General features: G+C 41.4%; 1 protein-coding gene across 1 annotated transcript in view; it reads left to right on the forward strand.

The window, feature by feature from the left end:
- The first annotated feature begins 5,655 nt into the window (after window positions 1–5,655).
- Window positions 5,656–20,623, forward strand: part of nedd9 (neural precursor cell expressed, developmentally down-regulated 9) — a 32,509-nt gene continuing 17,541 nt past the window's right edge. The window contains exons 1-2 of the mRNA XM_028597939.1: window positions 5,656–5,903; window positions 19,103–19,507. Of these exons, the coding sequence (XP_028453740.1) occupies window positions 5,892–5,903; window positions 19,103–19,507 (417 nt within the window). The 5' untranslated portion in view covers window positions 5,656–5,891. The remainder of the gene's footprint in view (window positions 5,904–19,102; window positions 19,508–20,623) is intronic.

The following is a 20,623-nucleotide window of genomic DNA, read 5'->3' on the forward strand; positions in this document are numbered from 1 at the left end:
ATTTCTGGGAAATACGCTTATTCACTTTCTTTCTCAGAGTTAGATGAGAAGATCAGTAGCCAAGTACGGAGCTGGAGCCAGAAAACGATTAGCCTAGCTTAGCATAAAGACTGGAAGCAGGGGGAAACAGACAGCTAGCTAACTTCTAACACAGATTAAACAAACAAGACAAAACATGTTCATCAGTAAGCTTTAGAGCTGTATGCATTTTGAAAGAGCCAGGCTAGCTGTTTATGCTAAGCTAGGTTAATCATCTCCCAGCGCCATTTAACTTCTAGAAGCAAATAAGCATATTTCCCCCAAATGTTGAATTATTCCTTTCATGTGACAGTGCTATTTGTTACTAGAGGACTCATGGAAAACCAGCACGAACTGGGCATACATAAATTCACTTTTTTTTTTTTTTTTTTTTTTTTTTTGAAAGGGACCTGATCCGAATGGGACCTTTAGGACAGTCAAAAACAATCCGAAATAAGTCCAAGGGTCATTGGACTTGATCCAAAACAGAGACTACCGGTTGCAGCGTTATGCACTACTAATTAACAAGTTATTTTTACCTGCAGTTCACACTCTCAGTCTTGCCTCGAAAAACACATGTTCTTCTGCGATGATATTGACACCATACGATCTCAGCTGATTTACAGCTGACTCTGTTTACACTTGGTTTTAAAGTGTGTCTTAGGTGATACACTAAATATAAGTGTAAACGACCACCAAGACGCGTTGTGATCCGATCACTCAAACCACTTGCCGAGGTGGTCTGGGACGCATTCGATCAGATACCTTTTGTAATGTAAATGCTAATGCATCCTGATGCGTCCCCGACAAGGAAAAAACATTATCAATGCAGGAGGTGGTTGTTGTTTTGGTGACAGCGCGGCAACAATCTATAACTTGCCCATTTTACGATGAGTTTCACCAAGTGTTGCCCTATGTAAGGAGACGATAGGCAATATCTTCAGCTGTACCAACACAACCGCTAACGTGACTGGCGAGTGTGGACATCATAACTGAGCAGGGCCCTTTGACCTTGTAGTGGAAGTGACTAAGGCAGTAACGAAATTTGAACACAAGTGGTCAGCTGGAGACGCATGCTAGAGGTGTGAACGGCCATGTGTCTCGGCTGTCCACTTGTGTTCCGATCACCAAAACACAATTTATAACTAAGTGTAAACAGGGTCATTGAAACACACAAAGTTCAGTCAGTTCAGCGTAAGGATATTGTGTTAGAGATTTATGTTTTTTTCATGCTGTCATGGCCTCACCTCTATATCACTATTCTTTTAAAGAACAAGACAAGCAAAATAAAGACGTGAGGTACATGCAGTTTCCAAGCCGAGGGCAACGTGTTTTGTAAAGCACTACGACTTTATGAGAGGAGGAAAAGTAAACAGTATGAGAGAGGATCAGACAGGTCCCAGTTGCGAAACCACAAACCACTCAGGTACATGGATGAGAATGTGCCTGCTCCAAATGAAGGTTTTTGTTCAGGTGTTAGCCATGCAGATCGTTTAAGCTGTATGTGTTTTTGAGACTTCTGCCTCCACTAAATTACAATGAAGGTGAATAAATTTTGGTTTGTGATGCTCACAGCACTGAAAGACCTCACAATTTATGACCAATGGCAACGTGCAGAGCTAATCCTGGAGGTGTGTCATTAAGGTGTGGAGGTCCGGGTGGTGGATGGCTGTGAGGCACCTCTGACTTTCATGAAAGAAATTAGTTTGTGTACCATGCTTTTATTAATCATAACTACAACCTTTTCCTAACCTTAACCAAATGAGCTGCCATAACTTTAACCATACCATACCCATACTACTTTGTCATAACAAGGACCTTTACCTAACCTTAATCATACCATAATTGCTTAAAAAAACCTTGTCATTTGATGTGAAAATAATGTCATTGAACGTAGTGGTTTTGCAGAGTTGTTCTTGTTACTCTGGATAATCCACAGAAGTAACTGTCAACAGCTTCCTTCAGTAGAAAGGAAAACTGCCCATGTTGAGGCGTGTATTATCGGTGTGATGAGAAATTTTTCGTGAACAGAGAAGTTGCTGAATTACTAAATGTAATGTTTTGATCTACGTTATGTTGCGGCGATGGACTGATCACTGAGTGACGGACATCTGAAAAAAAAAAACTATCTACATGGATAGTTTCAGAGATAAGTGAGAAAATGATGACATGCTATGGGGGGGGGTTACCCTTTAAAAGGCATAACTTCTCAAAGTTTACGGTACAAATGGCAGAAAACCATCATGACCCAAACTGTGTGTCAGACTCATATTTTCTCACCCTACTCCTTCTCTTGTTTGTTTTGTGCATTCCTCTGCTGCTGCCGGGCCACACGGCTGCACAAGGTCACAGGGCACAAAGAGGGAGACACTGAGGACGAGTGGGGGGCCTCGCCTGTCTCAGCGCAGGCTGTGGAGTTAGGGCAGTGGAGGGGTGGTGGTCCCATAAATCTGCCTGAGCTGGTTTGCGAGAGTTTGAGGGACAGTGTTTCACAAGCAGCAGTGAGGGGCCACCTCTGCCCGGCCTGCAACAGAGGAGCTGTTGTCAGACCAACGCCTCCTGCTGCTGTCCATCCAGCGAAATGGCAAAGAGGTTCCCTGCTTCAGGCAACAGAGCCCTGTGATCTCCACTTATGGAAGATGTATGGTTGCTCTGCCCTCTGTTAAACCTGGGGTCAAATCTGCGGGGGCTCTTATGTAACCCAAACACCACAGACACCTGGCGGAGATGAAAGGCAGGCGGCTCATTTTTCACTCGCACTATTACCGGCAAGTTCCGTGCTGAAATGCACCATAATACCAATGAAAGACCTCTGGAGGCCTTTTCTGCTCATGTAATACAGTAGGTGTGTGACCACAAATGCAGCCATGGTGGCAGTTGTCATGGTGACCGGGGCTCAGATGCCAACACAAATCTCCCCTCGGCCAGTGATTGTTTGACTTCTCTGCTGAGATTCAAAAGGAGGATTTTGCGCTGTAACTCAAGCTTGCGAGAGGCTCTGCTAAATCTTTAATTTCTACCAACGGCGAGCTGCTGATGCATCTCAGGCTTGAGTAGAAACCAACCAAAATGACACGCCACTAAATATTGAAGACTTATGGACTCTTTCAATTCAGCAAAATGTCTTTTTGGCTTATTTCAGCAAAATTGGTTTTCTTCCAAAGCGCTGACATAAACAGATGGGGAAAAGGAGTTGTGTTTGTCATAGGAAACAGGTGCTTGCATGCACATAATCACATGCCATACACAGAAAAGAAAAGCCCCCCAGTACCCACTTGTGGCCCAGAGAATGGGCTCCAGCTGGGCATGGTGTACATTACACAAACAAGTGCTCTGAGTGCCCTTACAAGAGGCATTCATCAGAGGATATGAGTGTTCAGAGGGGGACAATGAGAACCGATAGGGTCCCTCTGGTTGTGATAAATGAGCTGACACAAATTAGAGCATTCGGAAACACATGAGAGGCAGGCTAATTACAGGAGATTTCTACCCATTTAGAGAAAAAAACGTCTCTATAACAAACAGACAGACCCACATCAGGCCTGTGTAATGTTAGAAATAACTTATTTTGCATTGTTTGCTGTGTTTCATGACATGCGAACATGCAGATATTATAGCAAATGCTTTGTAGAGACGAGCAGTTTACACTGAAGAGGTGTTAGCAGGGTGATGCAGAGAGGCGAAGGCTTTCCTGCCAGTTTGTCAGAAATCCGCCTGGGTGTTTTCTTGTCACCTCCATTAGATACTGATCTGAGTGTGCAGAGGTGACATCTCTGCTATATCGACTGCACTGTCTTCACTCAAGTCAGGGTGAGCACTAAAGATGAAAATGAATATACAATAACCTGTACTCTTTTCGTACATTTTCGTTAAATATTGTATTGGGTATTGTATTTTGTATTGTACATTGACATTGAGATTCTTCTGATTTATGATGTTCTTGTGATTTGTGATTAATTTCTTTAAATTAATTATATTGAGAATGTAAAGATAATTGTGCTTGTTGAGTCAGACAATTGACAAACAAACAGTGGCTGTCACTTTCAGATTTCTGAGATAGCTGTGGAGGATTTGGTCAAGACCAGTGAATTGGATGTCCTTATAATGTTGATCCATGCTAAATTTAGGTTTCTCAAATTAATTCTGAAGAGAATTTCCTACAGTACAGTCTTTAAAAAGAAAATACAGGTTTCCCCATGTTTACCTGTATCCCTTTATCTTCTGTTCTAAGTTGTTATCAACAACGAGACATCAAAAATAACTTTTGTGCAGAATTGTCTTCAATCATGTAAACTAAAGCTGTAGTTATTGATGTTTACTTGTTTGAATTACCTGAGCTTTGGAAAGACAAGTGTTCAGGAAAAGCTACAGCTCAGAGAAAAACTTATTCATGTAATTTATTTATTTATTCACTGAAGAGCAGGATGATGGCGTTGGTGAAGCGGTGTTACAGCGTGTTGTAATTTTCTTCTGAACCAAGAGGCACATTTCCGTGCAGAAGACAATGCTACATAATCACACTTCCTTCATACTCAGGGTTTCACAGTTTCACACAGAACTTCCTGATATGCAGCGAAATCATGCTACAATAATAGCCTGTAGCTAAAGAATAAATTGGGCGTTATTCCTATGATCTACACAATTTTACTGTTTAACACTGAAACCGATACAGCAAGTAAGCAAGACTACAACTTTTGTAAATATGCCAGGGGGGACTAAATAATGTTTAAATGTGTAATAATAATAATAATAATAATAAATATATAAGTAGGCTATTTTTATATCAAAACCCCTCTTACTCTACTCTGATGACTCATCTTGAAGTTGTCTTTCCAATCAAATTTGATTTGGGGTGCGAGCTAACCTATAAAACTTGACCGTTAGCTAGCAGTGCAATTAGGAGGTGAAATGTTAGAATTTCAGTGATTAAATTAAAAGTTAACAAATGTTTTCAATTTAAACTCAATCACGCAGACATGATGTACATCTTTTTAGATACATGTTCTGGGGAAATCATTGATGATTGTGTGTCCGTCGTCCCAATGATATTGGCCAGGATACTCTTGAAAAAGAGATTTTTAATCTCAATGAGTCTCTTCCTGGTTAAAGATATAAAAAATAAAAATAAAATAAAAGTCCACAAATCCGCTAAGAAATCAAAGGGGAGAAATCAAGTTTCATACATTATAACTGCATTATAAAAGAAGTTGCCTCAAATTTTTAAGTTTGCATCAGTGTCAAAGTAATCCAGTGATAGTTGTCTGTACTTCCATGGGTTCATTACAAACAGGAACTACTAATAGCTTATTTGGCACACTTTTAATGGTGCCAATACAAAAATAAATGCATGATTATCCCCCAAAGAAACTTAAAAAATGACAAAAATCCATTGACATTCACGTTGTCATGTTTTTTCTTTTTTTTTTTGACAGTACTGAAACACAACTGAAAGACAAATATTTTTGTTTTATAAGAATAGGCCTATATCTGTTCCAGACAACAGATTATCTACGGTCTAGTAATAATGACGTCAGATTTGCAGTTCGCGCGAAGAGGGTGCGAGCAGGGTGGGAGGGGTTTGCCGGGACAGAAAGAGAACGTTTCTTCCGACCAATCAGTGGCTTTTTATGCAAATGAGCTGGTCCGACGGTCAATGTGGTGAAGAGCAATCTTGTGTAGCGGGGTAGAAAGAAGCGGTGCGGACTCCGAGATATTCCTACGTGTATGTTTCTCCGTCTATGAAGCTCTGGATGGCTGGTTAAGCACTCCGAAAAACCCTTCAGTCCCTGCAGTTATTCAGATGTGCGCTCTTTGAATGCGATAAAGCGGATATTTGATTCACTTTTACTGGAGTCACAGAGAAGAGCTGCAAGATGAAACACAAAGTAAGTGAAGCGGCATTGATTGGATCGGTACTTTCTCTCTCGTGTCATAATGTATGCTGGAAAAATTAATTCACAACAAACTGGATTCTTCAAAGGCCTCGACGTAGGTGCTATGATTGTAAAACCTTTCCACTTGTGGTTTCATGGCGGTAATGATAAGTTCTTTAAATGAGTGCATCCGGGTTTGGTTCATAAATTAAACTGGTTAAACAAAAAAGGGAAACTGCCGAGAGGATGCTGTAACTTTTCTTGTAGATGTCTTTTTTATGTTTTATATATAAATATGTGTGTGTGTGTGTGTGTGTGTGTGTGTGTGTGTGTGTGTGTGTGTGTGTGTGTGTGTGTGTGTGTGTGTGTGTGTGTATAAATGTCTAATTTTGAGGCTAAAGGATTCTGTTTTTTGTATGCATCATCTCTACCTTTAGGCTACATTTATTGTGACCACAGGGGCGTAAATAGTAAGAAATAGTAGAAAGTAGAAATAGGAACAGTTTTCTAATGTTGTTTTCGTCATTTGATCTGTGATTGTCCTAGTAGTGTCCTAAAGACTGTTGAGACTGTAAACACATTTCACTGAGAGTCAAGTTGCCACCTAGTAGGCTAGGTATAAAAAGCACATTATAGCTTTTTATTGCGTTATTATGTCTTCTTTAATGACCCCCCTGTTGCTGTTGGACTTGGACTGGTTATTGTTTTATTTAGCTCATTCTCAATATGTGATGTAGCATATTCAATTTCCTTGAAACTCAATTCAAAACAGTTCTATTGGGGTGGCAACTGACACTTATTTTCATTAGGCTACCTGTTCATTTAATTTCATACTTTTTATTTTATTGATCCCCAGTGGGGAAATTACAATTTTTTCACTCTGTTGTTAGAACACACTACACACAGGCCTGAAATACACACACACACACACACACACACACACACACACACACGTCAGAGTGAGGGGGGCTGCGACTGCTGGACAAGTGCCCCGAGCAGTTGGGGGGTTTCGGTGCCTTGCTCAAGAGCACCTTGGCAGTGCCCAGGAGGTGAACTGGCACCTCTCCAGCTACCAGTCCACGCGCCGTACTTCGTTCCGTACGGGGACTTGAACCAGCGACCCTCCGGTTCCCAACCCAACTCCCTACTGACTGAGCCTGAATTGATGTCAGCAAATATATTGGCAACAACTGCCAATCTACAGTGTTCCCTGAGCCCATGGGGGACTTCTTAAAATGTCAAAACTTAAAGATATGCAAATCTTACGATGACATGAAGATGAAGATGAAGAAAAGAAGAGAAACTTTAAAACTGAGATGCTAGAAGAAAAATGGCTTAAACTATGGATTGTCAAAACAGTGTCAATCAACTAATTAATTGACCAATCGTTTCAGCAGTACTATATATATATATATATATATATATATATATATATATATATATATATATATATATATTTATTTTGATATTAATTACAGTTTCAGGGAAAGCTTTTTTTCCAGGAGCCTTATCCTGGGAGTTAGACTAAAGCATCATCACATTGATGCAACCATCCTGTCAGTACAACTTAACACAATTGGGAAAGCTACCTAACTAACTACTTTATATTACAAACTGTATAGTCATATTTTCCACTTCTGGCTGAGATCTTATGACGCTTTCACTTAAAAATGAATCCCGTCCTCATTAAATCTCCTTGATGCTCTCAGATTTCTCTTTACTTCAGCACGTAGCCATTCAGAGTCTGTTCTGTCTGTCACTGTTCGTCATTGGGGTTTATTTAGTGATGAACGGCTTGGCATCGGCTTCATCTGGCTGGAGGTACAGAAAGATTTGGATTGACTGTTGTGGAAAGTTGACATGTCTTGATCTCACTGGACTCCTGCTTTGTGAATGCTTTTGGGCATTTAGCAAGAGACTTGGTGCCTTGAACTGTTGCAGTTAAGTCTCATCTGCCCTACACTTTAGCCTGAAGTCTGCCTCACCATATTAGGGAAGCATTAACTGTGCAAAGTGTTTGGATGATTCAGGGATTTTTGAGGGCAGTGGCTGTTTTCTGAAGTGTGAAGCAGCTGTTTGCCAGAGTTTTGGCTCAGACTCTTGATTTACAGTTTGGATCTCTTTTCTTCAGCAGTCTACTGGGCCTGGTGTCACTCTTTAGCAGGGTGCGGTTGTGATTGGAGGGTGGTGCACACTGTGTGTCTGCGTCATGGTCCAAACTGAGTCATTGTCCGCTTAAGTACACCGTTCACAGAGCGGAGAGAGCCGGATCAGTCGAGGGTGATGATGGTTTTTGGCCTGAGGCCAGTGAGCGTAGCAAGGATCTCAGGGGAGGAAACTGCTTTGATCAGGTCTCCATGATTACCATTTTCATCCTGAACAAGAAGGCAGTGGATGTTAATAAACGTGATCAACACCAGTGTTTCCAAGCTGTGCTCTGTCTATAGGAAGGAGATTTGACGTAAAAACTTTGTCTACACTTCGTTTGCCTTAGGTGAGATAAGGAGAGCAAAGAAATCATGCAGAGTGCTGTTTGCTTATGATAACATACCTACATTTTGCAACACTGCCAGAGGAAAACACGGATGGCAGGAATAGAGAAGAAAGGTGGGAAATCTCGCAGGTCAGCCTCTCACAGATCATTGTTTAAATCTGTTAAACAGTTTACTATGTGCCCCTATCAGATCTCAGCTCTTGATCTCAGCCGCAATGAATTATTCACAGCTATATTAAGCACTCTTTTCCTCGCAGAGAGGTAATGTTTAAACACAAGCTTAATGAGGCAGTTGGCGCCCGTCACATGTCCTGAGGTGAGGTGGTGGCCAGACGCTGCCCCCCACCCCCCCCCCCAGTTTCCAACTTATGTTCAGGTGTGAAGGGAAGGCTTGTCTATTGTCTTCCATAGGTAACCCGATGCGTATAATCCCCCTGATGGGTCCACACACCGAGGGATCTCTTACAGCATCAGTGAGGTCCTGAGGTTTCTGATGAGGAAGAGCGTGATACCTGACGCTTATCTCTGATGCTTATTTACTTTCTGGTGGAGTTAGAGAAGATTAATATCGCTCTCATGTCTGTAAAGTGAATATAAAGCCGGAGCCAGGAGACAAGTGTCTTAGCTTAGCATAAAGACTGGAAACATGATGATACAGCTACAGCTCTCATTTGTTTACTCTTGTACAAAAAATAAAATATAAAAACAGCATTTTGTTGTTTTACGGGGGTTTGGACTGTCCGTTAAACATAAGGCTACAGCCAGCGGCCAGGTAGCGTAGCATAGCATAAACAATAACGAGTAAACACATTTTATTCTTTAGTATAACCCCCCGTAAAACCTCAACTTGTTGCTTTTAATCTGAGTTCTGTACGGATTCAATATATAGATATTACGTGTTTAAAATAGTGTGATCAGAGGCAGCTGTTTCCAGTCTTTATGCTAAGCTAACCGTCCCCTGGCTCTAGCTTAATACTGCACAGTAAGAGTGGTATAAGTCTTCTCCTCCAACTCTCCACTAAAAAGACAATAAGCTTATTTGCCAAAATGTTGAACTATTCCTTGAATGCTTTACAACAACTTTCTAAGTCAAAATAAGTAAAAAAAAAAAAAAAAGAGTCACCTCACATTCTTCCACAAAGCTTTAAACTCATTCCTTCGTAGCTGACGTAACTGTTGCAGAAATAGCTTCACAACCACAGTGAGTGATTAGGTGAACCCACATTCTGGTGTGTGTGTGTGTGTGTGTGTTCTTTAGTTTCTTTTTTATAGGTTCAGGCTCTGGTCCAAAAGCAAAGAGGGCTGGAGGAGAGGGGATCAGACATTGTTCTGAGACGGTGGAGGAGGATCTGTGACGCTGAAAGGGCCAGCAGAAAATAAAAGAAAGAGGAAGTTGTGGGGGGAACGAGAGGGCAAACAGAGTTGGATGTATTGGGTTGGGGGGGATGGGAGCCTGGAGGTCGAGGAACCCCCTGTGAGAATGAGAGCATTCCAGGCAATCGTGCGTGGGAAGGTTGTTCGGAAGATGCACATGATTGTTTCTAGGTGCCCCTTTACATCGTTAATGAGTCTGGAAGCACTGGGATACTCTTTTCTTGTCTGTGCATTGTGCAGAAGGAGACATTTGTACGCTCCGGAAAAGAAAACCAGGCAAACAATTCCTTTAGAGAAACCTCTGCAAGTTTGACGTGCACATTCAAGCAGTGAAATAGCTTTTCCACAGACTTTCTTTGAGACTAAATGCAACATAGATGTATCCACTGCTAGTTAAAAGGTGATGGTACTTTCATGCTGTGACGTCACGTTTTCAGTTTAAGTCACATTTTCAGTTTAGTTATTAATTTTAGTGCAGAATGACTTTGTTTGCTCCTGTGCAAGATTTTCAGTGAATGTGAAGAGCTTCTCCCCCAGCCAGAATGAATAGCATAATCCCCCCCCCCGCTGCGCCCTCGCACCATGAGCCAGCTATTAACATTTGAAAACGGTCAGCGGGGAGACAGACTACATTGTGTGTTCATTTCAGAGAGAGAGAGAGAGAGAGAGAGAGAGAGAGAGAGACTACTCAACATCAGCAACAATGCATATAATCGTTTCCATGTTTGACCTTTGGCGGAAATCATTCTCGCCACCCTCTTCCTTCCCCGTTGAGGAATGCAAAGTATTTCACAGGGTCATCTCTCAAGATGTAGTGGGCCTCTGTCAGCTCGGTTTGACCCTGTGGAGAGTCGGTCCTCGTGGCAGATAAGAGGAAGCATGACAGCTGAGAAGTGTTTAATACCACTGCACTTAAGTAGTACATATTGTAGTTACTTGTTTGTGCTTTGAAAATGTGTTTGTGTTTGTCAGTAACTAACTGGCTGAACATGTGATGTAAGTTTGATAATCAATCGTTTCATTTTTCTCCAGTTCCAGCTTCTCAAATGTAAGAATTGGCTTTTTTTATTCGTCACATATGAAATTAAGATTGATACCATTGGATTCGTCATCGACAACATCACCTTGGGTTCTGAGAGGTTTTCATGGGCTTTTTGTTTTATTTTTTTATATTTTTTTTATAATTTGACATTTTATAAAAAAAATCTGAAAAAATATATACCAAATTAATTTATAATAAAAATAAGCGTTAGTTGCGGCCCTTATCACATGGCCAACCTCTGAAAGAATTAAAGAAAATACAGAAGTACATCATCAGTGGATGTTCTCAAAAGTTAAAAATGGTGAATAGTAAACAAAAGATTCTCCTTTTATCTCACATGCCCTTCATGTTTCAAAGGAGGAAGATGGCAGCCTCAACTGTTTGTCTTTTGTGTCTGTGACATCTTTGCGTAGCGTGAAATCGAGAGGACACAGAGTGAATCTCCATCTCATTGGCTATTCCTATATGTAAAAACTATTCAATGTGGCCCCGCAGAGATACCATGAAACATACTTCACATCTCCGCTAATGCCCCCTGGAGGGATTAGCTCTCGTCTCCGGGGGTTACCACGATACCCTCGTTTGGCATCAATTCCTAGCTTGGAAATAATCCACCTCTCGGCTCTGCCAACACTGAGCGCCTCTTGGCTGGGGCCCCATAAATACCAATCATACTGTTTTATTTTGTGTGTTGCTGCTTTTTTGGGGTCAGAGGTCAGTGTCGGCAACCAAACAAAGCCCTTCAAGCACGCAGACATTCATAGCTTTGCCCAAAGACACATCAACAGCGTGAATGCCGGCCAGCACGGGTCCTCAAATTCTTGCTGCTTTACACCATTCGTACAGTCCTGGAATGACTTGGCAGCAACAGCGTTGCACAATACAGTATGTTTTCCCAAGCAGCCGTTCCAGTTCACAGAATTTGATACACTTTGAGAGAATATCCCCAGTGTGGCTTTCACGTCTAATTATAGGTTGTACTTGGCGTTCAGGACCAGAGCGAGGGAGTCCAAGATGTGAAGTGATAAGACGAGGTCAGCGGAAGTGCTGCAGGCTAAGGAGGAAAGCGTCATGTCAAGTTACCTTGAAGTTTATGTGACAGTAAAAAAATAAAAAAAGCTATGATGAATGGACAGGGCGAGAAGGAGAATAGTCATTTCAGCCAAAATCGCTTCCTGTGACTCCATTAAAAAAAAGTGGCTGACAGTGTTGCAGTTGTGTCCTGCCTATGTCATATTGCATCAGGGGTTTTACTGCTGGGGTAATTAACACCGACATGGTTATTAGCTTTGAAGTTGATTAGCAAACTTGTTAGCAAACAGTTGCTTATTTAGGGACTAAACTGCACAGCAGAGTATATAAAGAAACTCAGAGCGCTATTGTGACTGATTAGCGCATGAGTGGCTGGCTAGCATGTTAGTGGTTAGCTCCACAGCTACAGTATTATTACAACTAGCCCTGCCCCTCTCTACTTTACTAAGCTTTAAGCATGAATATTTCTGCACTTTTTGGTGTGACCAGGCCTTCGATATAAAGATATTGATCATAGCGTCTTTAAATGTTATCTTAACAAGCAGCAGCCATATAAGGTCTAACATTTACTACTTATATTTTTGTCAGGGAAACAACGTCTATGACACAGTTTTACTCATGCATATCCACTGACTAAACAAACATCTCAGCTATCAAACTGAGATGTTTTGAGCATCAGTGGATTGTCACATCTTGCAGTGCAAAAGAGGAACATCGTATACTATTGCTGTTGCTCTTTGGATGTTTTGGGGTGTGGAGTTTTCTTTGCAGCGCTGCAGCTGGTGAATCACAAATGAGAGAAGAGGGAAGGTAGTGGGTGTCATATTTACACTGGGGATACAATAGTCTTTTATTCAGAATGAATGGAGCCTTTTCTATCAGCCTGGAGGATCTTGGTGTGCGGTGTCTTGATATCTATGTGTCCAATAAAATCCAAATCTGTGTTACTATTCAGCTTGTTGGAAAAGAAACAACGAACAAGCCAAAGTGGTGAGTTCTGACTATGGCTGATGACCATGATGAAGGCCACAAGGCTGGAATAAGCTATTGATTGTTTAACAGTTAGTCCCAACTCTATTCGTGCCACTGTAACTGTGTCATAACTATTGATTTACAGCTGCTTGCATAAGATATCAATCAGTCATTGTGTGGAAGAAGTGTGTTGGATCACGTTTCTCTAGCTTAAAATAAAAGCTCCAAAAGTTGTCACATTTTCCCTAAGACTTTTTCAGAAATAGCGGAGGGGAAGTTTCACCAAGCCTGCTGTGTAATTATGTTAATACACGGCCCACTGGCTTAGGCTGTAATCAGAGGGTCAACCTTCCTGAAAATTGTCCAAATGAAGAAATTACCATGTGCTCTGAGCTCTGAACCACTTCCCATGAGCCTTTCCTACCCAGAACCCTTCACACGGCCCATTTATTTGAACTGGCTCTCACCCACACTCTTAGCAACAGCTCGTAAAAAGTCATCAGGTCCTCATTACCGTCATTACTATAATTATTTTCTATATTTAACCATGTGAAATGAGGCCAAATGAGTGTTCTGGTTCACCCCTTTCTGCCAACTACCCCAGGACACGTGTTACAGTTGGTACGTCCCTAATTTTCACACAGATATGCGATGTTCTCACAGTTGGAGCGTACCACTTTTTTTGGGAGCAGGTTGTGTTTGCTTGGGTTATAAGTATCCACGTCTCTTTTAAAGTAGGACCGCTCCCGTTGCCTTGGGAACGCTGTGTTTCTGCTGTGTGGTGCGGTTGTGTTTTTGGCCGCTGTAACAGGGGGATTTAAGTATTTGTGAGCTTGTTTAGCCAAAGCCACCTTCATTATTATTAGATTGATGTGTACCCCAGAGATGCAGAGCCAAAACCACCCAGAGAGCTCTCACTGAAACCTTAGGTTGGGCCCTTTTATGCGGGCAGCGAAGTTGCATAAGGTTTTTATTTTTGGATGGTCAGCAAAGGCTTTCCGCACTGGACGTTTATACTGTTTGTGTTCAAGCAAGAAGCTAGTGGAAAAAAATGCCTTGTTGGTGTTAGAGGTGTGTGAGTCAGAGAGTGGAGGGGCTCAGACAGCTGGGTCTTCAGGCTGTATATCGAGCTCCAGGTGCGAATCGGGACAAATCAGCTTTGCACGATTCCTCACTTTCAAATGGCGAAAACATATGAGGCCGTGAGAGCGTCTCTGAAGCCAGATGTTGCAGAGGACAGTATGAGACCTGGGAGACCCCAGAAACCTCCTTTTATCTTTTATACTTTTTATTGTCTTTCTGACCTGATCTGTTTTTTGAGAATTAGATTACGTTTTGTCAAGCTTTATCATCAGCTTTTATCATTAGAGCTAAAATAATTAGGTGTTTAATCGATTAGTTGATCAACTGGAAAAACATTTCAATCCTTGTTTAAGCGAAAATAGTGAAAAAATACAAAACATTCTCTAATTCCAGCCTCTCAAATGTGAGGATTTTCTGAATTTCTGTTAGGTTGGGCAAAACAAAATATCTGTAGATGTCACTTTTGACTCTGGAAAGCTTTGATGGGCACTTTCTCATTATTGTTTAACATTTTGCACTACACAGCTCAGGAAGATGCTTCACTGTCTCGTTTTATACTACAACAATACTTGATACCTGATTTCATAGACTCGGATTTCATAATTGGCAGATTAGCAATGTATAATTGTTAGTTGCAGTTTAACATGATGTCTTAAAATTCCTTGTTTTGTTCACCATCGGTGCAAAACTCCCATATTCAGTTCACTTTCAGATGTGACAAATAAAATGCAGCAAATTATCACATTTGAGAAGCTGAAATCAAAGAATATCAATGATTAATGGATGATTATAAATAGTTGCTGATTAATTCTTTGTCAAAGGAATAATTGATTAATGGACAAATCTTTGATGCTCTAAACCAGAACAAATGGTAGAAGTCATGGGCAAATAACAGACATTTAACTGGATCATCTCACAAAGAACTAAAGTAAAAAAAAATAAAATGAAATCAAAATAAGCTTTCTAATAAAAGTAGAAGGCATTTTAAAGGATGCCGAGTTAGACGGCCTCGTTTCCGGAGACATATTGTTCAATATCTTGTTTGAAGGAACGCATAATTTACATCAGGAAGCAGCAGAACGCCTCTCGCCTCGCCAACTTATAACAAATAACTTCCTGGAAACTCGTCCATGGGTGAAGCAGAAGGGGCCCTGCCCGCTGACAAATGGCAAACGTGTTTACACTGTAGGAGGATCAATGGCGAGTGGTAGAGTCACCGTGTTGTGACTAACCAATGTTTATACCAGAGATCTGACGGCCGCTTTAATAGTAAGTTTCACCTGCTGCGATTACAGTCATGCAGCTGACTGAAGCAAACAAAGAGAGGAGCATCACTTCAAAAATGATCTGCGTGTAGCTGGTACAGCTAACAGCATGTTTGTTCAATGTGATGTTTTTGGTTTCACGTCACCCATCAGATTTGAAATCTTCTCTGGCTCATGTATGACTCACTCTCTGTTGGTCGAGGTGCTACAACAGTGATCCAGATTTCCATTTATTTTGTCTGTATGTTGACTTCCTCACAAGCTCTGGCCCGATAAGTGAGAATGAAGGGTAAGCGTTAAAATGTGTCAGACTTTTCCCTTTTGGGATCCTTGTGGTGTCTAGGCTCACCTCAACAAATTATACTCTATGTGTTCATGTTTGTTGCATTTTCAGCACAGACTCAGACTGATGTGTGACTTTGAGGCCAAGGTGTTAACTAATGGACTGGATGTGATGATGACACTGCACACAATTTATTAAGGTGTTAGTAATCCTAATATAGACCTTTTAACGTATGACATCAATACTGTAATGGTTGGAGCCTTTGTTTTGTCTTTACGTCCTCATTGCAAAATCAACCAATTTATTTAGCTTTAGATAGAAGTATTTAAGTGGTTACTTTTAACCACAAACTAGACCCATCTAATGAAGTAAAATAAATAGACTCATTTGTACGGTGGCCCTGAAACCTGCAACTTAGAAAACACAAATAGACAAAATAGCACTTTTTGTGGAAACTTGTATAGTCCAGTTGTGTTTTGTTTTTGCAGCATTTCAGATTTCAGATTCTGCACATTTGTTGTCACATTGATGATAAATCTTCTTACCTTGATTGTGTTTTGCCCGTTTACAGTTTCAGTGTGTTGAGCTCTCACCCCTAGCATACATTTAGGATTTGAGAATGCTGCGTAAAAAGGACTATAAAACATCCATCCATCGTATTTAACCATGTTTTACAGAAGGAATGCGTTGTTTAATGCAGAGGACTTCTTAAACATTAGTTCAAACGTAGAAGTCTAGGTCAAAATCATTAAGTATCCAATGTTAAGTGTTTATTTTTGTGCTTTTAAAGGGGGGCCAGGACCCCAAAAAACATGGCTACGTTTAATTTTAAATCTGCACTGAGGCTCTAGAAACTACGAGCATGTTTGAGTCATTGTGACTGAGCTGTTGACGCCTGTGAGAAGCAGAAATGAACACCTCAGTGTGGTTTAGAGGACGGATGCTAGGTCAGTTTCTCTTGCACATTTTCTTCCACCAACATATCTCTGAGTAGCTGGGCTGAGATGTCTGCTCAAATACAAGCGTTTGTCAGTACCTTTTTATATATGTACTGTATATACGTTCTCTCTACGTTTTCTGATTGTGTGCACGTTGCATTCTTGATTTGGCAACTGGTTGCAGCGATTACTGTAATCAGTAGCGACAAAGGAGCGTGATGTGCGCTGTTCTGGTGTCTGTGAGGTGATTACATTTCTCCTCTGAGCATCAAACACAAAGCAGGTAACCACAGCAGGACAATGAGCCTCATGCAAGATTCACTGGGAAGAACAGGTTTGTTCTGAAGTGGCACGTACAAGTGATTTAAAAGAAATTGTGGCATTCATTTGTTATTCTATCCAGTATCATCCTCTGTTGCACCCGGCTGTTTAACATCCTCTGTCGGCTATAATATTCTTTCAGTCTAATATCTGTGTCACTTCCCCTTGACCACCTCTCATTAGTCCTGGACCGCTTTGCTTTAGGAAGAGACGTTTTTTTGTTTAACTTACATTGCTTGAGTTTATTTTGGGTCCCCTAAGACCACTAGTGACGCTGCTAAACTTGTTATCTTTTTGTCTGTAGGACGTGGAGCTCAGTAGTGTGAAATTATTTTGTTCTACTCCTTGGTTTTTCAATTTTGTAAATGAAACAAACTGAACAGTCCAGGGTCGCCTTATATGACTATTTTAGTGTCATTGGTGTAAGGATTACATTTCTCAGACGTGTACAGCCTCCGGTGACATTCACAAGGCTGAAACAAGCGTTTTTTGTGCAGTTATAAGAGACTTTGGTGAATCCGACTTAGAAATAGTGAGAAGTTTAGGATAAGAATGTGAAAATGTTTTTGCATTAGGCCCAATGTCAGCACAGAAAGCTGCTTTAAACTCGTCTTTCATTCCTCAGAACAAATGTATTCAAAGTCTAATTAGAGCTGCAGTTGTAATCAAAGCAATCAGCATTTTGTTTCCTCATGGATGCCTCTGCCAGCCTTAGTCAAATTATTGCAATGAGCAAACATCCAGGTCAGCTCCCATTGGGCGACGTCAACCTTCGGGGGTCACCATCGAACTTGTTGCGGCTAGCTGGTGGCGGGGGTGATTGTGAGGGTATAATTGTGCAACAGGTGTTGCTGGCTAATGGCCCTGACAGTGCACTTTGACAATAGCCAGGGAGGCCAAGCCCGCAGTGAGAGATAACGATGTTAGTGGCAGAGAGAGTTTCACATGGGAACTGCGTGAATCAGGCCGGGTAGGAAAGAGGAAGGCCAAAGAGAGTTCAAGAAAGCCTCAAAGCGGGCTTCCTGATTTCCACACTGAGCTACTAGGGTGAGGTGTTGATGACCTAGACCAACAACAAAAAATGTACTAGAAAGATAAGTGAAACAGAGTGACACTTCTCCATTAAGCGCACAAATACAGCTTCTCAAACAGTCATCGTTTACATTTTTCTGGTAATCCTCTGTAGAAATATTTATTTTTGATCCAAATGTGCATGTAGCTCGTAGTCTGATTAGGAATTAAAATGTATCCTCTACTCAGCTAATTTCATCAGATTCTACTGCGTTTAATCCAAGCTGCGAGATGAGTTTATGAAGATTTGAAGTCTGCAGAAGTGTGACTTCAACTCTGTCCCTCTGTAGTTTCAGTTTCATTATAAGATTTGTTTTGCGGTTTTATTGCTGAAGCAACAAAAGCTTGTCTTTACAAGGCCCATCTGACTGGATAGTGGGGCTACAAAAATAAAAGGAAGTTGGGTTGTTCGCACGAAACAGACAAGCTCTACAAACACTCCTCTCCCTCAGTATCTAACGTAAAAGGAGCCCTTGAGCAAGGCGCTTAATCCCTAATTGTATTTACATAGTTTACATAGCTTACAGTACAGGACTGTTGTGCTGCGCAGCTCCCAGGAGTTTAAATTTGTTATTACGTGAGGATAAAAAAGCTGAAAAGGAGTGTTCATACTCAGTTAACTCCTTCCATGGATGAATAACGGCTAAAGGAAAAAGACTGATGCATTTACTGACGCAATTACTCTTTAAATGCCTCTCTTAGTCACAGAAGTGGCACACTCTGGGGTTTTCCTATCTCCAGAATCAGTGGTTTTGAGTCATTATCCCTCAGCCTTCACTGGCCCTTTAGAAACATCAAGTTCAGATAGGTCGTTTGTTTAATTGGTAGAAAAAAAACAAAGTGTGACAACATAGTTGAGGCTATGAGCCAAACTACTTTTTGACAGTTAGCAGCAACTACTTGAAGTCTTGTCATCACCTAAAAGATTGCCAGGCAACCAGCACAGACTCCAGGACGACCCGCATAAAACCACTACTTGTCGCGCTTACACTTTTTTGTAGGAATTAAGCAAACAAGATAGAACGTGTAAGTTAGTGAGCTTCAGAGCCAGGCTATCTAGCTGTATCCCCCTGTTTCCAGTCTTTGTGCTAAGCTAAGCTAACCATTTGAAGGCTGTAGAGTCATATTTAAAGTAGAGTAATGAGACTGGTATCGATCTTCTCATCTCACTTAATAAACAGATTTCCCAAACAAACTATTCATTTAAGGTTTGATAGAATTAAATAAAAACTGACAGTATGTGACAGAAGGAAAAGCCGTTGTTGCAACTAGCTTATTTTGGTTCAGTTAAGCAAAGATCTTCATCTAAAAGAATTTCTGCTCTGTCTTCCATCAGAACCTGATGGCCAAAGCGTTGTACGACAACATGCCGGAGTCCCCCGAGGAGCTGGCCTTCCGTAAAGGGGACATCCTGACTGTCATTGAGCAGAACACAGGAGGCCTGGAGGGCTGGTGGCTCTGCTCCCTGCACGGCCGCCAAGGCATCGCCCCTGGCAACCGCCTGAAGCTGCTGATCGGACCCATGTTCGAGGCCCAGTCCCCAGCCGCCCAGTCCCCCCCTCAGAGCTCAGCCTATCAGCAAAAGGCTGGCTTGGGGGCTCAGGGAATCTACCAGGTGCCACCGTCCCTCCAGAGTCCACAGCAGCAGAGTCAGCAGAGCATCTACCAGGTTCCTCCTGGACAAGACGTCTACCAAGTCCCACCGAGAAGTACTCTAGCTGCTGATAACCCCCCGAGCAAGGTGAGAAAGAAAGAGAGCCAGATTACATTTCCCTAAGGCTGCAACTAATAACCATTTTCAGTATCAGTGAATCTGTCAATTACTTTTTTTTTATTAATCATTAAATCCAATTAATCCAAAAGTAGAGGGGAAGGAACTCCATTAGTAAAAACACCTGATGAGGTGATTGGCTGGAAGGAACACCTGTGGACAATAATGTCTCTCTAGTCAAAATGTAAAAAAATAAAATAAAATAGTTTTGTCCAAGTAACAGTCCAAAACCTAAACATTTAAAATTTTCAATGATATAAAATGAAAAAAGCAGCAAATCCTCACATTTGAAAGGCTGGAAATAAAGAATGTTTGGCATTTGTTTTTGATATATATCAATTAAATCGTTTGAGCCCTTCATTTCTCCATCCTTTATATGATGGTTTCTATTGTGTTTTAAACAGTCATAAAGTAGTGGGATACAGGACTATTTAAAACCCAATGCCAATGATTTAAGTTACAAATTTCAGATGAAATGGTAGAGATGGGTATGAAAGCATAGATCAGTAGAAAATGGAGTGGGTTTAGAGAAGAGATAATGGAAACTGGTGTGTTTGACTTCTGGAGACCATTCTTTGGGATCGGAGCAGATTTAAAACATTTAGTGGGTGTGGCCTGGCGAGTGTGGGTATTGATGTGATAGGACATGGCATTTATACCGTGACCTGTTATCCTGCCACAACTCTCATCATTGTGATTGCACACACAGAAAGCAGGGAGGCCAGAGAGATTGTGGGTCTGCAATGTGAAATGTGGACAGGGTGTGCCGGGCTTGGTGCTTACCACAGAGTAGGGTAGTGTTTTTGTGCAGGGCTCCCATTTGGCTTTATGTATATTGGCGCACGGTGTGCAGCAGAGCCAGTCTAAGCCACAGAAGGGCACTGAATATGGGAACTTGTGGAAAAGCAAACAGCACAGAGCTGTTTTTTGAATTTTGGTGGAGCCCAGCTGCCTTTTTTCTGTATTTAAATTACTAGTACAGTGCCCGTTGAAAATGTTGGAACGGGCCGATTGCTTGGCCTGTGATATTGATGCTTGTAGAATTCTTCAAAACCAAATTGTACCCCAAAATTACTCACAGAAGGA

This window comes from Perca flavescens, chromosome 14 (genome assembly GCF_004354835.1).
Source record: "Perca flavescens isolate YP-PL-M2 chromosome 14, PFLA_1.0, whole genome shotgun sequence".
NCBI classification, from domain to species: Eukaryota; Metazoa; Chordata; class Actinopteri; order Perciformes; family Percidae; genus Perca; species Perca flavescens.